This window comes from Erithacus rubecula, assembly GCF_903797595.1.
Source record: "Erithacus rubecula genome assembly, chromosome: 15".
Classification (NCBI taxonomy): domain Eukaryota; kingdom Metazoa; phylum Chordata; class Aves; order Passeriformes; family Muscicapidae; genus Erithacus; species Erithacus rubecula.
In genome coordinates, this window is record NC_136667.1 from 5,191,730 (window position 1) to 5,207,269 (window position 15,540).

The 15,540-nt window shown below is 54.8% G+C and overlaps 2 protein-coding genes across 2 annotated transcripts in view; both read left to right on the forward strand.

The window, feature by feature from the left end:
* LOC306808570 (SAP30-binding protein-like) overlaps positions 1 to 15,540 on the forward strand; it is a 261,475-nt gene that overhangs the window by 89,546 nt on the left and 156,389 nt on the right. The window lies entirely within an intron of this gene.
* Positions 1 to 15,540, forward strand: part of EFNB1 (ephrin B1) — a 46,901-nt gene that overhangs the window by 22,004 nt on the left and 9,357 nt on the right. The window contains exon 2 of the mRNA XM_079319259.1: positions 6,557 to 6,834. Coding sequence (XP_079175385.1) covers positions 6,557 to 6,834 — 278 coding nt within the window. The remainder of the gene's footprint in view (positions 1 to 6,556; positions 6,835 to 15,540) is intronic.

Consider the following 15,540-nt stretch of genomic DNA (forward strand, 5'->3'; position numbering starts at 1 on the left):
GGAATCCCCAGAGCCACTGGTTTCCCTGTGGAGAGGTGCTGGGAGCCACTCTGTGATTGGGGCTGGTGTTTGAGCTTGGCCACTGCCTTAGCCATCACCCCTCTTTCTGGGCAGAGAGGGACAATTTGGGTTCATTTTCCCTGCACTTGGTGTTTCCATCCCTTCTGCTCAGACCCAGCCCTGGCTTGACCGTGACCCGGAGTCGGTCACAGCGCGGAGCTTTCCGAGGTGTCTGTGCCAGGGGGACGCTGCCTTGGGCATCTTGTAACTTCCCCTCTAAAAATGTCACCCCTGGCACCCGGGGGTGTGGGGTGGGGGGGTTACCAGCTTGTGAGGAGCCTCCCAGCTGGCAGGGAAGCAACAAAAGGGTTTTGGGGAGCAGCAGAGCTGGAAAATGGCATCCCAGAGCTGGGGGGGGGTCGGTGAGCGTTGCCATGGAGACCCGTTTATGCCTCACTGATGCGTCGTGTAAATCCGTTTGGAAACGAGAAGGGCCTTTTGTCTTTGGGAGAGTTGAATGGGCCTCATTAAACCCGAGATGAGGAAAAAAAAGGGCCTTAGAGTGTATCTGGGAGGGGGACTGGACGGGACGGCCCCAGGGGGGCTCAGCAGAGGCTGTTCCCTCTCCCAGCGATGGTGAGGAGCTGGGGGAAAGCTGGAAGGTGAAAAATCTCTCCTTCAACAGCAGAGACCAAAGGAGTGAAGGAGATATGAGCTGCTTTCAGATACCTGGAATTGCAGGCTCTGTGTGGCCACCTCAGCTCCAAAGGATAGAGCAGAAATAGAAGAGGGCTGCCGAAGGGCAAGGAAAATAATTATCCATAGATTAGCAGGGGGAAAAAAGATGGCAGGCTCTTCTAAAGGAGACTAATAATAGAGGAGCACATGAAAGGAGTGGGATCTGAGAGCGTGGGGGTTCGTGTGCTCCTATTTACCCTCTGTGGTGATGAGCGGCGCGATGGACGAGCGAGAAGGCGACTGATACAGAGGGAGGAACCTTTTCATTCCACTTGTAATTAACTTCCTTCCATGGAGTATCTTTGTTCCCAAGAGCTGAATGGGAGTCAAATAGGAGAAAGGGGCTGTGCCTCTGCCTGCTGGCACCACTTTAGGGATGGGCTGTGGGTGTTGGTGGTGTGGTAGGATCAGGTGGGCCTTTGGGATTAGGATGTAATTCCTCTGGTTTGATTGTCCTCAGCTCTGAAGAGGTGAAGTGAGGTAGGTAGAGGCTGCACTGTCTCACTGATACCTCCTGGTGTCGGCAGGAAAGCCTCTGCCTATGACAAGGGGTGTCTGATGTTGGCAGCTTGAGCTCCCTGAGGACCCTGTGATTGTCCCTGTCTGGTAGGGCTGTTTGACCTGTGATGCCCCACTTCACCTGAGTTAGGTTCCAGTTTTTACTACTGACCTCTCAATTCTCTTTCTTGGTGAAAATACAGATTTTGGCAAGAGCAGAGGAGTTTGAGTGTCACCAGGGGAGCAATGGACGAGTTGTGCAGGGACTGTCCAATGGCAGGAGTGTGATGTGCTCTGTGACATCAGGGTCTGGAACACAGCTCTGGGGACAGAACTGATTCTTCTGTCCAGTGGCAGAGAGTCTCCAGTGCCTGGGCATGGCTGCTGTGTCCCAGGGAAGCTTGGACAAGTGAGGCAGAGAGGGCAGGACTGGATTTGTGTGTGGCTGGGCACCAGCAAATCTCAGAGTTCAGGAGTGTTTTTCAGTATCCGACACCCAGTTTGAACACGGAGCTTTGGCTTTTTTACTGGATCTGGCCCTTTCCCATCCCTTCCTTGAGGAGGTTTCCAGTGGGTGGGAGCTGTGATCCATCTGGAAGGACTCACATGTTGGTGTGGAGAGCTGTGCCCATGGGGCTTCAGCTGCCCAGACACCAGGAAAACCTCCCAGCTCCTGCAGGTCTCGCTCTGCCGGGCACTGTCAGCCTTCCCTGCCAGACGTGCACATCCTCCATGTAAGATTCAGTTATTTTTGGATTTCTTTGAAACAAACAGCATTTAGCATATGTCATCTTATATGTATGTCAGCATCAGCTTTATAACATCTTCTCCAAGGAGAAGGTTCTTGGGAAATGTTGTTCTGTTTCTGCCAAGCCTGAAATCAGGTGAGGGGCATTGTATGCTCTGGATGTGGGGAAAGATGATGCTGCCCTGGAGATTTTGTGGTTGACATAGTGCAAGGAATGCCTGGATCCAGGGGGAGAGCAGTTGGAAAATGTGTCAACCCATTCTTTTAAAAAATTGTATTTTTAAGCCATTTTTTGGTTCTTCCCTAACAAAGAGCTGAAGGACTGTTGGATTTTAAGGCTTTGGATGATTTATCTGCAAGACACTTGTCTCTGCAGGATTGCTGGGAATATATTGGCTCATCCATGTCTGTCTTTGTGTGCCCACATGGAGGAGAGGTGCCTGCATGGGAGGGGGTGTGGAGGAGTGGAGTATCATTCCCAATGATTCTCTGGCCAAACTTGCTCAGTTTTCCTCCTTAGCTTGTGTTCTTCCTCCTCTCCCAGCAAACCCTCTGTGGGATCCCTCTGACACCAGGCCCTGGCTGAGTCCTTGGTTCTTCCAGCAGGTCCCACCTGTAGCCCCCAGTCACTCCATCAGATCCTCCATTTTGGACCCCAAGGGGAAGTGAGGGGGGGGCTCTGCAAGGGATTGGGGGCCCCAGCAGCATCCCCCCAGCTCAGGGCACAGGAGAGAGGGGCTGCACTTTAATCCCATCTCCCTGCTCCGGCATCCCGGCATCCTGCTGCCAACAGAGCTCCCGTTGTTTACCCAACTCAGAGGAATCGGTTTACAAGGCTCACAAATCCCCTTTTCACCTTTCCCATCAGAAAACACCTCCCGAAACAATGAGGAAATTGGAGGCTGCCACCTGATCCCTCCCAGGGAAGCTGCGGGGCCGGGGGCTGGGGGCCTGCAGTGCTGCTGGGGATGGGGGTGCCTGGCTGGGATGGCCAGGATTGGCTCTGCCAGTGCCACCCAAAGGGTGCCACCCAAGGATCAGCTCAGGGGCTTTAAGGGATGAATGGCAGCACTCTCCACCTGCTCAGCTGGCAAAAAAAACCTACCTTGTTTTAAGCTTTAATGGCTGTAGTTAATAATTTCCATCCCCTTGGACACCAGGAGAAAGAATGCTGGGATGTTACCTGTGTGCTGGTGATGGTGCCAGTCATAGATCCTAGAATGGTTTGGGTTGGAAGAGATCTTAAAGCTCATCCAGTTCCACTCCCTGCCATGGACAGGGATGCCTTCCACTATCCCAGGTTGCTCCAAGCCCCATCCAACCTGGCCTTTGACACTTCCAAGGATGGGGCAGGAATAAAGCTGGAGCCATTCTCCTCCTCCTCCTGCATGGTGGGCAAGGTAGAGGGGAATGATTCTTAATGCTGAGAGTTGTTTCAGCGTTAAGGTTAAGCTAAGTTTTTGTTTTTCTCTTTTATTTTCCCTTTCCCACCTTAAAACAGGGAAATCAAGTTGTATTTTCCAGAGGAACAGCAGATTCCCCTTTCCCTCCCTGAAATTACAGCGGGTGCTCTGAGGGCACGATGAATTTCCCTATTAATTTAGGAGTTGCTCTGCTCACTCCTCCGGGTTAAGATAAATCTGAAGACATGTCCTTGTGAAGACAAGTCAAGAGTGTAATTCCTTTTTGTCTTCAACCATCCCTTGGAACTAAAATTCCTCGTCTCCAGAACTGGATGAAATCTTGCATTTCAGGCAACATGTGACAATTTTTGGACGATTTTCTCCTCTCCTTTTCTTGTGATAAATGTTGCTTTTCACTTTGTTTTTTAAAGGAGAATTTCCCTGAGAACCAGCCTCTGGCATGGTGGGAGCTATTGTTGATCTTCTCTAGGATGATCATCACAAGCTGTTCTTGTGACAAAGCAGAATTTTTTGGGGAAATAAAGGTCTCTGTGTGTGGTGAAAAGCTGGAAGAGCTGTGTGAGGGATTTGCCTCAGGTTTATCTCCTCTTCTGTGCTGCCCAGGCTGTCATCTGGAAACAGCCCTGCTGTTGGGAGAAGAGGGGAAATGGAGGAGAAAAAAATCAGGAAAATTGGAGGACAAAGGGAAAACGGTCTGTGTGCAGATGGGAATGTGGCTGGTGGGGAACAGCAGTTGGAGGGAGCAGCACAAAAGCTCCATGCACATGGAAGTTGCTCTGTCTTGCTCCATGTTTGCATGGATCTGGAAGATGTTCCTGGGCTAATTCCCAGACAGCAGCTGTGTGCTTTTGGAGCTGAGACTGAGCGTTCGTGGAAGGGATTTGCCTCCTTGTTTTATCTTTACATAAACCAAAGGTAGGCTTGGTGCTGAAGTTCCTGAGATGAGGAGGTGCCAGCAGGATGTGGTGCTGGGAGGTTCTCAGCTCCCTCGGTTACTTCATGGTCCCTCCCCTGCTTACAAATCCCATTTGGCCCGATCCCAACGGGCTGGTGGCCCAGGGACCGGTTGGTTTGCAGGTGTTGGCCAAGGTTTTGGCCACAGAGGTGTGATAGGTGCTCCTGGTATGGAGATGAGGGTGGATAGGAGCCTTCTCCCCCTGCTCTGGCGGTGCAAGACATCTGCTTGACTTGTTTGTGGCTTCCTGTTTGGCATCTTCTGGGCAGGAGGGAGCTGGCAGGGGCTGGAGGAGGGAGCTTGAGTCACTCCAGAGTCCTGTGCCAGGAAGCCTGTGACTCAGCCCAACCGTGGAGAAAGGAGTGTGGGATCCAGCTGCCTCTCGGGGTGGGAACCCCTGCAAGTGTTCACTTGTGCTGCGTGTCTGCGGCCGGGCGCAGGGAGGGAGGGAGGGAGGGAGGGAGGGGCAGGGGCTGCTCCGCCTCCCTCTCCTCCGGCCCTCGCGTCAGGCTCCGGCCGTGGGTGGGGAGCCTTTATCGCTCCCCAGCCTTTGGAAGTGCCTGCTGGCCACTGGCCAGGTGACCTACTTGGTGGTGTGAAGCAAAGCATGGCTCACCTGCCTGCAATGCTGGCATGGAGGCGGGCTCTGTGTCCCACCTGCGTCCCTAAAGATCCTCCAGGGGCCAAGTTTCCCATTCCTGGTCATCTTCTGCCCAAATCATGACTTGTACAAAACTCCCTGCAGCCTCACGTGGCCAAGATGCTGCTGGGGTTGGGATAATCCCAGCTTGCCCCATTGTGCTGCTTTGGGTACTAATGGAGCTGATGTTGTGGAGCTGCAGCCGGGCAGGGAGGATGGACCCATAACCCCTCTAAATCCATCTCTGTGATGGGGCTGTGCCTGCCATCCCTGTGCCATGCCCTGGATGGCTGGGATGCTCCTCTGACCTGGCAAGCTGCAAGTGAGGTGCAATGTTGTCTGTATGTCTGCCCTGCTGCTACAGCTGGCACTGAGCTCTGGAGCCCGTGCCAAGGGCACTGGGGGTGCGTGGGCCTCAGCTCTGCCTGCCTGCTCCCGGCCCAGCCTATGGATCTGCTGGGCTCCTGCAGCCAAAAAGGCCTGGTGCTGGTTCCAGCTCTGTGGCTTCTTGCTAAGACTTGCATGGAGCCACGGAGCAGGTTGGTCTTGTGTGTTTGATCTTCCTTCCATGGAGCCTGCAGCTCCAGCCGGAGCAGCTGGCTGGGGGAGAAGGTGTAGAAGGTATCCCGACCCCCATCCCATCTCTGGGGTGGGCTGGGGCAGGGATGGGCTGTGTCTGACAGTGGAAGGGGAAGCGTGGCCTTGGCAAAGCGCTCGCCTTGTGTTTTGCTGTGCCCAGATTACGTGAGAGAGTTGCAGCAGAGATAACTCTGCAGGAAAATCCATTCCCACCTTATCTCCCATCAGGAACGCGTTTAGTTGCCTACATCAAAGTAGATGATCTGCTGCTTCCCTCCTTGCTGCCCTAATCCTCTCCTTCACGCTGAAAAAACCTAATCAGTGCCTTGCCCCACCATAACGAGATCCAAATGTTAATTATCAGCATCTTGCCTTCCTACCCTTCCCAATGCCCTGCCTTCCAGCCCCGAATAGCTTTCCTCCCTCCTTGCTCCTCTCCATCCGGTCCTCCCACGCTCCTGGGCACGCTGTTGAGCCTGGCTCAGTAGAAGTTGTCCTGCAGGATGCTTCCTTCCCTTCCATTTAAGGACAGGAATTCCTCAAGGAGCCAGGGCGTGGACGGGATCCCTCCCTGCGCCCCATTGTCATGACTTCTCCCTATGCCTAATTATTGCCTGTCCCTGCAGGAAGCTCCTTGCCTGGCCGTCGGGCAGAGCCGCGGCGTCTCCCAGCCCTTTGTGGGAAGACTCATTCCCAGTTGGATGCCAGGCTTGGGGCTGAGGAGGGTGCCCGCCCTCGTCATGGCTGGCGAGCGGGACTGACCCAAACCAGCCCTGGTTTTGTCAGCAGGAGCCTGTGCTGGCTCCATGCACAGGCTGGGGTGGCGAGGGAAGAGGAGAACTTGGTTTTGGTGTCAAAACAGAGGGGGAGCAGCAGAGCTGAAGCTCAAAATAAATGGTGTCAGAGTGGGGTGGGCCTGGCTGGTGTGGCCTCTGCTCTAGCACGTGGTAACCTCTTACCCTCCTCTCTTGCAGGTTCATGACTGGGAAGGGGCTGGTCATCTACCCAGAGATTGGGGACAAACTGGACATTATCTGCCCCAAGGCGGAGCCGTCCAAGCCTTACGAGTACTACAAGCTGTACCTGGTGCGGAAGGAGCAGGCGGATGCCTGCAGCACTGTCATGGACCCCAACGTGCTGGTGACGTGCAACCGGCCCGAGCAGGAGATCCGCTTCACCATCAAGTTCCAGGAGTTCAGCCCCAACTACATGGGCCTGGAATTCAAGCGGCAGCAGGATTACTTCATCACATGTGAGTCGCCCTCCTCTGCCTCGCTGCCAGCCCTGGCTCGGGAGGGCTCGGGCGCCTGGAGAGTGTCACCAGGCGCTTGTGTGTGACTTGGCCGGTGCAGAGAGCTGACACGGATGGAAAATATGTCCTGCTGGATGGGAGCAGGGGGAGGAATGTGTCACTGGCCGAGTGGGTCACCAGTCCCTGTCTGGCTGCTGTGCTGTGTCCCCTGCCCTGCTCATGGCTGGTGGCAGGAGCGCATCCCCATCTGGAGTCAGCCCTGGAGTGCTGTCATGCCTGGAGCCTCTTTTTTGCTGCCATCTTTGCTGGAAGTGTTGCGGGGTTTTGTTTTGGGTCTGGGAAGAAAGAGGAATGGTGATGCTTGCCCTTATTCCTGGGTGTTGCCTCCAAGAGCAGCCCCAGCACCGGGAAGTGCTGGTGGTGTCCAGTGTGTGATGTGGTCAAAGTGGCTGAAAAATTCTGCACACTGGCTTGTTCTGTTTGTGTCTTGGTGCACCATGGCATTTTATGCAGGGGAGAGAGAAGGAGGCTGGAATTTTCTCAGAGCCTGTGGTCTGTGCGTGCAGGGGATTGCTGCACAGAAATGTATCTGCTCGTGCTTGCTCTGGTGTGGATGGAGGGGGAGCTCAGCCATGTCTGGGCAATGCTGCCAGCTCTCTCTTTGTCTCCTCCCCTCCTCCTCAGCCTGGCTGTCCCCTCCTGGCTGGGTGCACTGCAAAGGGCACGGTGGCCACGGCTCAGCTGCCCTCGCTGTGTGCCGTGGGCTGTGCGGCGAGCGGCCAGCACAGGGGTCACTGCTGCTCTGGGAGCCGTGTGTTCCCGGCTGGAAACAGGATATTTTTAGCCTGGAATCTTTGGGAGGGGGTGGTAAGGCCGTGGTGGGCAGTAGAGACAGGGGGGCTGTGCTGTAGCATGGTGCTGTGGTGAGGCTGCTGGATGTCCCCAGCAAGCTGGCTGGGGCTGTTGGAATCTTGCTGCAGAATAATTTGGGATAAAGCTGGTGCAGAGGAAACAGCCAGGCCTGGCTCTAGCAGGTCAGCCTCAAGCCCTCATCACTTCTGTCATGGCAAATTTTGCCAGGTGGTGATAGGGGCTGGTTGGGGCTCTGTTCCCTGTATGGAGATGCCAAAGTGGCTCCTGGATGGTCAGCCAGGGAAGTTTCCCTAACAGGAGAGGTGACAGCAGGGACGACCTGGCGCCACAACCTGCAGAGCCAGCTTGGCTCTGCCCTGGCAGCAACTGTGGGCTCTGCAGGGCTGAGTCACCTTGGCAGGGCCAGGCTCTTCCAGAGCAGTGTCACTGTCACTGTGCAGACATGGGCATGTCTGTCCCATGTCACCTGAGGGACACCAGCTTTGAAGCCATTGGGGACAGGAGACCCTGGATCCAGCCCAAATGCTCCAGATGTTAAAAGCTGCCAAAAGCCATGGCACAACTGCCATGTAGGCTGCCATCTCCCTTACCACAGCTGGCACCAGCCTGGTGGCTCTGGGACCCCAAAGTTCAGCTCTTCTGCTATCCTTCAGCTGATGGAAGGCTTGATTGAATACAAGCTTTGCCTGAAGTGGGAAAAAATTTGGAAGAGAGGCCAAAGTGGCAGGTTTGGGTCAGGCAAACATCTTGAAGCACTGGGTCAGTGGCTCCTCTGTGTTCAGGGGTCAAGTTCAAGCACTGACATGGTCATCAAGCTAATGAGGGCTGAAATTGGGGTCCTCTGAGCTACAGCCCACGGGACTCTCAGGCTGCAAAGAGCCCTCAAAGATAAATAGGTTCCCCTAAATGAGCTCAGGAGGTGAACAAAGCACCGAGAAGAAAAAAAAAAAAATACGGGATCCCTGTTATGGTAACCAAGTCCATGAGGAAAGTGGAGGCAGAAGGATTTACCAGCCTCTGAATTACCCAAATTTTAAGGAGCTGTTTTGCATTTCACACGAAAACTGAAGTGAAAATCAACCTCCTGGAGCTTTGGGAGGTGCTTTCACAAGCGGCCGCCGGTGTGTTGCCGACTCCAAACGCGGCTCCCGCGGGGCCCCCGTGGCTTTGAGCCGCTGCCAGCTCCCCTCCAAGGCTGCCAGCACACCTGGGTCACTGCAGGTGACCGGCTCCAGCTCCGGCTCCGGCTCGCTGCGGATCCGACGGGACGCGCAGCCGCCGTTCTGCACATTCCAGCTTGGGAAATCCCGGCTGCGCGTCCCGTCGGATGTCGGGCTGAGCCTTTTAAGCTCAGTTTAAAATATGAAATCCTATTTTATCCTCTTGTTCCCATTTTCAGGCTGTGTAGAGATGCAGCGAGCGGGGTGTTTGGAGCATCCCTGTGGGATGCCCCCCTCTCCTCAGGGGGCCGGCAGTGCCCTCTGCCCCTGCCTTGGACCGTTTCTGACTTTAATTTCTCTTGACTCCTCCAAGCTTTGATGCGAAACCCCTCGGAGCTGGGAGCTGCCAGCTGAACTTTGGCCCCTGGGTGGGCTGTGGATGCTCCTGTGATCTGGCCGTACCCTCTGCCGAGCAGCCCCAGGAGTTCTTTCTGCCAAGAAATAAAATAGCCAAAAAAACAAAGTCAAAAGTCTCCTGAGCAGACCACCCACATGTTGTCTTTCCTCCCCCCCCCCCCCAATTTTTCTCCCCTCCCTTTCCCCAGGCTTTGCCTGGACACACAAAAGGTTTTCTTTCCCTCTTTTCATTTCTAAGCCGGGGAAGCAGCGCTGGAGCCGAGGGGAGCAGGGCGTGTGCCACTCATCCCCCACCTTCCCCAGCGGCTGGAAAACCTCCTCACCGGAGCTGGGGGACTTCCCAGGGTCCCTCCTATTCAGGACTGCTCCTTGCCATCACTTTGGATATGCCAAGCCTTGTTTAGGAACACTTTTATCACGGAGGGACACGGCCCCAGCCCTCGGCTTAGTGATGAAAAGGCTTTTGAAAGCTGCTGTTCCCTGTCCTCTCCAGAGCCTCACACCGACCCCTTCCACACCAGCTCCAGGCTTTCCTGAAAAGCATCTTTGCTCCTGGAGGTGCATAAGGAAAGGTGATGCTTATTCCTAAGGCTTTCCATAAAGATCAAGATGCAGCAGCATCTGCCTGCTGGTTTACACTGGAGACAGGCTGGGGGGACATGTGAGACTCCAGCAGGACGTGGGCATCATCCCCAGGATGAAGTACTGAGAGGATGAAGGGGCTGAGAATTTGGGAATTGTGTATTTTATATCATAGTGTGCTGTGGTTTCTTCCATCCCTGGTCTCCTGGGTGCTTCCCTGCTTGCCTTTGGTGGGATTCCCTGTCCCCAGTGTCCTGTCCCCTCCCTAGAAAATACTTCCCACCAGAATAGCCTCTCCCTGCCTGGTGCCTGCACTCTGGGATGTCGTGGGCAGCTCCGGCCCCACCATGGCTTATCCAGCCCTGCAGGTTCAGCTCCTTCCACCTCCCCTCCTAATTCACTCCAGCTCCTAATTGCGTTTGCTGCTCCTCTTTGAACTTGCTCCAGTTTTACTATCTCTGGTAATGAGGTGCCTGGATAGACATCCATTAATCCCCATGTCCTGGCAGCAGGGTGACGTGAGGAGGAGCTCCCGGCGTGGCTCCCTGCTCTCCCAGAGCTCTGGATCAGGGAATCAAAGAACAGTTTGGGTTAGAAGGAATTGTTAAATGTCACCTAGTCCTTCCCTGGAATGTCCCATCCCTGCAAGTGTTCAAGGCCAGGTTGGATCAGGCCTGGAGCAATCTGGATGGACTCCCATACTTTCCAGTTCCTTCTCTGGTTTTTGGGGCTGGTGGTGGTCCTGGCAGCCCCTTCTGTGTTCAGTGGGGTGTGGAGACCCCCTGGCAAACCTCGCTCAGCCTCGGGTGCATGCCAGGCAGCTGTTTGCAGATGTGGTAGTGGTGCCAAGGTATTCTTCCAGGTGTTCTTCCTTGGTATCCAACCTGTCCCATGAGCCTCTTTGAAGCACAGAGCCCTTGTTTGATGACAATGCTGAAGGAAAAGCAAGGTCCTAGTAGATGTTTCCTCATAAATCCGAGACGTTTGCTGTTTATTGTGAGTCCTTAAGCCCTTCAATCCATTTTTGATGTAATAACGTCCGTAATCCAATCCAACGCTTTTTGGCAGCGGGATGCAGCGAGAGCGGATCTATTACCCTGAGTGTTGTGTTAAAGCCCTTGTCTTGCATTTCTGTTTTTAGATGCAATTAGTCTTAACCTGGCAAGAGTTATTTGTTGTAAACCATCGCTGCTGCTGCGATGCGGCTTCGTCCCTGGGCCACGCTCTGTCAGCATTTTCCTGCAGCTCAGCGTGGGGAAGGGGGTCACCTATACCCTGCCAGCTGCCAGGCTCATCCTTCCTCCTCGGAAGCTTTTTTGGGACACGTTGCCATACTCGCTTTTCTGGCTGTGCTCCTCCAGCTGCCGTTGGTTTGGGAAGCCCTCAGCCCGTGCCAGCGCGTGTGTGCGGAGCCGCTCGCGCTCCTTCCTGCATTCCTTGGGATTTGATAGTTCCCTCCCTGGTTCCTTGGGCTGGGGGCTGTGCCAGGGGGGGCTTTGTCAGCCTGCCAGCTCTTTGCTGATGCCATTTGAATGTGGCCACTTTCATGTGCTCCTCATCCTCCTTCCCACAACTTGTTTGGTGGAGGGGAGTTGAAAGCCCAAGGGCCGTTTGATGCCATGATGGGAGCTGTGAACTTCTGCTGATAAAACTCCAATTAAGTGGCTTCCTCATTCTTCACCCAAACGGGCCCAGCTTGTGACACACCCGGGCCAGGCAGAGCCGGCCTGGTGGCATCCATCTGGTGCTGGGGCTTTGCTCCTCCATTCCCATCCCGCTGCTGGTGCCGCGTGGGAGCCGTGGCCGAGCACAAACGGCTCTAACGGTGTCCTGCTCCCGACTTCAAAGCCAGGCCCAGGCCATGTCAGACCCAAATAATGGCCCTTAGCACGCCGTTCCTTGTCTTGCAGCCTTGTCTGAAGAGCGTGACCACAGTAAATGTGATTTTGTTGAGCCCTGTCCCTTAAGCCTCTGCCTCTTTTCTCTTCTCCTCCTCCCTCCTGACCTTTTCGGCTCAGCGCTGTCCCCGGACAGCCCCTGGCAGCTGATCTCATGGCTCAGCCTTTCACGGCCCTAATAGGGATGAAAAGCCCCCTCAGAAAGGGCCGGTGTCCCGCGCCCGGCCGGGAGGTAAATACCCCGTGCTTTGATCTGCTCTGGGGCCAGGGGGCCCTGCCTGCCACAAACCCCTGCCCAGGGGTCCCTGCCTGCCATAACCACCCACCCAGGGGTCCCTGCTGCCATAACCACCCACCCAGGGGTCTCTACCTGCCACAAACCCCTGCCCAGGGGTCCCTGCCTGCCATAACCACCCACCCAGGGGTTCCTGCCTGCCATAACCACCCACCCAGGGGTCCTTGCCAGCCATAATCACCCACCCAGGGGTCTCTGCTGCCATAACCACCCATCCAGGGGTCTCTGCCTGCCATAACCACCCACCCAGGGGTCCCCATGCCCACTCAACTCCCTGGCTGCTGGGCAGCCCAGCTCTGCCTGACACAGCCAAGGGCTCTGGAGCTGGGCACTGGGTGCTGTCTGCCTGGGAAACTGGGCTGGCTGCATCCCAGGATGCTCTTCCCCAGGAGAAAGGATTTCCAAGAGCATCTCTAGCATTGTCATGACCCATTAGGAGAAAACAAAACGTGTTTAACTCCTCAGTGCTCGTGAACACTGAGGTGACAGTAGAGATGGTGTGCAGGGGTGATGGCAGTGAAGAGGTGACATCTCCCCCTGCATCACCTGCCTGATCCCACTCTGCCCTCCTGTTCCTGGGACACTGGGAATCTGCCTCCTCAAAAAGGGCTCTCTTGGCTGTGGTGGGATGCTCACATCCCACATCCCATCTTCCCTTTCCTCATCCTGGCTCTTCCAGCCCCTGTTCCTCCTGCCATATCTGCAGCAAATCCCAGAGCTTCTGGAGCTGCAGCTGCATGGATTGTGGTGGATCTGGCTCTTCAGTGATGGTCACTTCCAAGGACTTCCTCTGGGACACTGGAAGAGATTAAAATTGGCTGCTTTTGGATTAAAAACTGAGTAGGAGATTCTTAAGGCAGAAGGAGCTTTCAGCTTGATGAGGAATTGAAACAAATCCTGGCATACTGGTGTGTCTGGGAAGCTGTGCATGGATAAGTGCAAGCAGCTACTTCCTTGGCATATTTTTTAAAATAACCATAACATCATGGGCTTTTCTCCTGGAATCCCTGTTGCAATCCACTGCTCCTGTAGTGCTGGGAAGAAGCTTGTTGGCATCACTGCAGCTCTGAACTGGTGTGGAGGGGTCTGTGGTGGTGGGTACTGGGTGTGTGGTGGTGGATACTGGTGATGGTGGGTGCTGTCTGTCAGACCAGGAGCTCACTGGGGGCTCCAGGAAGCACCACCACACTTGGACCCTGAGATGTGCAGGGTGCAGAGAGTCTGATATTAATGAACTGTGACATGTCACCCTTTCCCATCCCTAATTTCTAGGGATCTGTGTCTATCCATCCCTCAGCCAGGCCAGCCCAGGTGGTGTGTGGCACCTTTAGCAGGTCACCTTTCTGGGGAGGATTGGTGTCTTCCTCCATTCAAAGTCTTTTTGCCCCTGGATTGATGTTTTTACTGCTGCTGTGTAATGGCTGAGCTCTTTGATCCCACCTGGCAGTGTGGAGTGGGAGTTACACACCTCATGGACAGGGGGCTGCAGGATCAGTGGAATCTGGGGGCAGCTGCAGTGGGATCAGCTCTAACTTGGGGGAAGAGAGTCACCTACCTTCATTTATTATTCAGCAAGGAGGCAAATCCTTTTCTGGAGAGTCAGGGGTTTACTGGAAATGTCCAAACCTGTAATCAGGGTGTTGCTGGAGACTATTTGGTCCCTGCACTGATATCTGCCTGGAGCAGAGACCATGCAATCCCCAGGAGCTCCAGTTCTTGTGGGGTGAGCACTGGGAGCTGCTCTGAGCTGGGCTCTGGTGGGTGCATGGCCACTCTGGGAGCAGTGCCTGGGCTGGCTCCTCTTGCAGGCAGGGGATTATTTGCAATTCTGGGCCTGGAGTTTCACTGATGTCACCTCTCCAGTTCCAGATGTTCCTGGTGGTTATGCAAAGTTTGCCTGTAATTGCAGTGGGGTTTCCTCCTGGCTGTCCCACAGCACCCAAAGCTGATCTCCCTCCCCATTGCCTGGCACCTCCTTGGCTCCCTGAGCTCTCCCAGGCACCTGGAGCTTTTAGAAGATCTGCACATCAATCTGTCCCTCTGTCAGCCTCTCTGTCCCTCTGTCAGCCTCTCTGTCCCTGATAACGTGAAGTTTCTCTGAGCCCCTGGGAGCACAGATGGAACCTGAGCTCAGGTGGGCAGCTGGGGGATGGCACTGCCTGTCTCCATCCCCTTCCCAAAGGATTTCTCAGTCAACTCCCAGATGTTTTGCTATCTAACAGGAGAGATTTACACCCTGTTAAAAGGCAGTAAGTGCTTTCCTCCCCTCCTGCTCCCAGCACCACAAATGGTTCTGGCAGAGCATCAGGTGGGGAATTATGTGGCACTTCCATCCTGACCTGTCTCCAGTTGCTTGAGGCCACAGAGACTGCACAAATCACCTTCCTCTCTCAGTGATGTGCTTCTTCTTTGGAAGGGATGGACAGACCTGGAGACAAAGGGTTTATTTAGGTCCATGGTCCCCCTGAGCTGGGCAGGAAGCAGGATGGGGACACGGGGAGTTTCCACAGCTCATCACACAGACAGTGTTGATAATAAAGGGCTTGAGTGAGTCACCATGCTGTGGTCCTGCAGCCAAGATGTGCTTTCCAGCCTGGATGAGGTTCCCTGCAATCCAGCAGTGACTCTTAATTATGATACTAATTAGGGCTGGGTATAATTTTCCACCAGAAAGCTGTTTTAGTGGGAAATTAGCTTTTCACTTAAACATTACTTGGGTTAAAGAGTCTTTTTCCAGTGGATACTTAAGTGTTTGCCTGTTCTCCCTTTGCCCCAGGAAAAAAACAGGAGAGAGTGGAGCTGTAGGTGATGAGGATGAGTGTGGTGAGTGGAGTCCTCCCTTCTTCCAGCTGTAACTGTGTGTCCTTCTGCCCTCTATAAGGAATGGGGCTAATTTAACCCTGTAATTTGAATTTGGGGGTGCCGACCCTGGCCAGGGAAAGCCAAACCCCACGTGATGGTTTTCATCCCTATTTCCAGCAGTTCATTTGAGCTGGGGATTTTCCCACTGTTTGCTGGAGCAGGGAGTGTGGGGTGGGATGGCCAGATTCCCAGTGCTCCATGGGCTACCTGCAGCATCAGGCTCCTCACCTGCCCTGTACAGCCGTGGGGAGGGACACAGCAATCCCAGCTGGCTTCATGGCATGGGCCTGGCAGTGCCCTGATGCCAGGGAGGAGAACAGAATTGGCTCTCCTGTGCTCAGCAGTGCTGGTGGAGCAGCCCCCATGGCCCTTCTCTTTCCATGTGGCTGGAGCAGCTCTGGAGCAGCTCTGGAGCTGGCAGGAGTGGCTGTGAAACCCAAGCCTTGCACCTCCTGTGCTGTGCAGGGATGGGACAGGGCTGGGCTGGCTCACACAGCCATTTCAGGGGCTGCAGGGCCCCTTCCCGGTGCAGCTGCCTCGGGAAGGCTGGAAGGAGGCTGGAAGGAGGCTGGAAGGAGGCTGCTGGCCCTGCTGGCAGTGTGACAGTGTGGGATGGGCT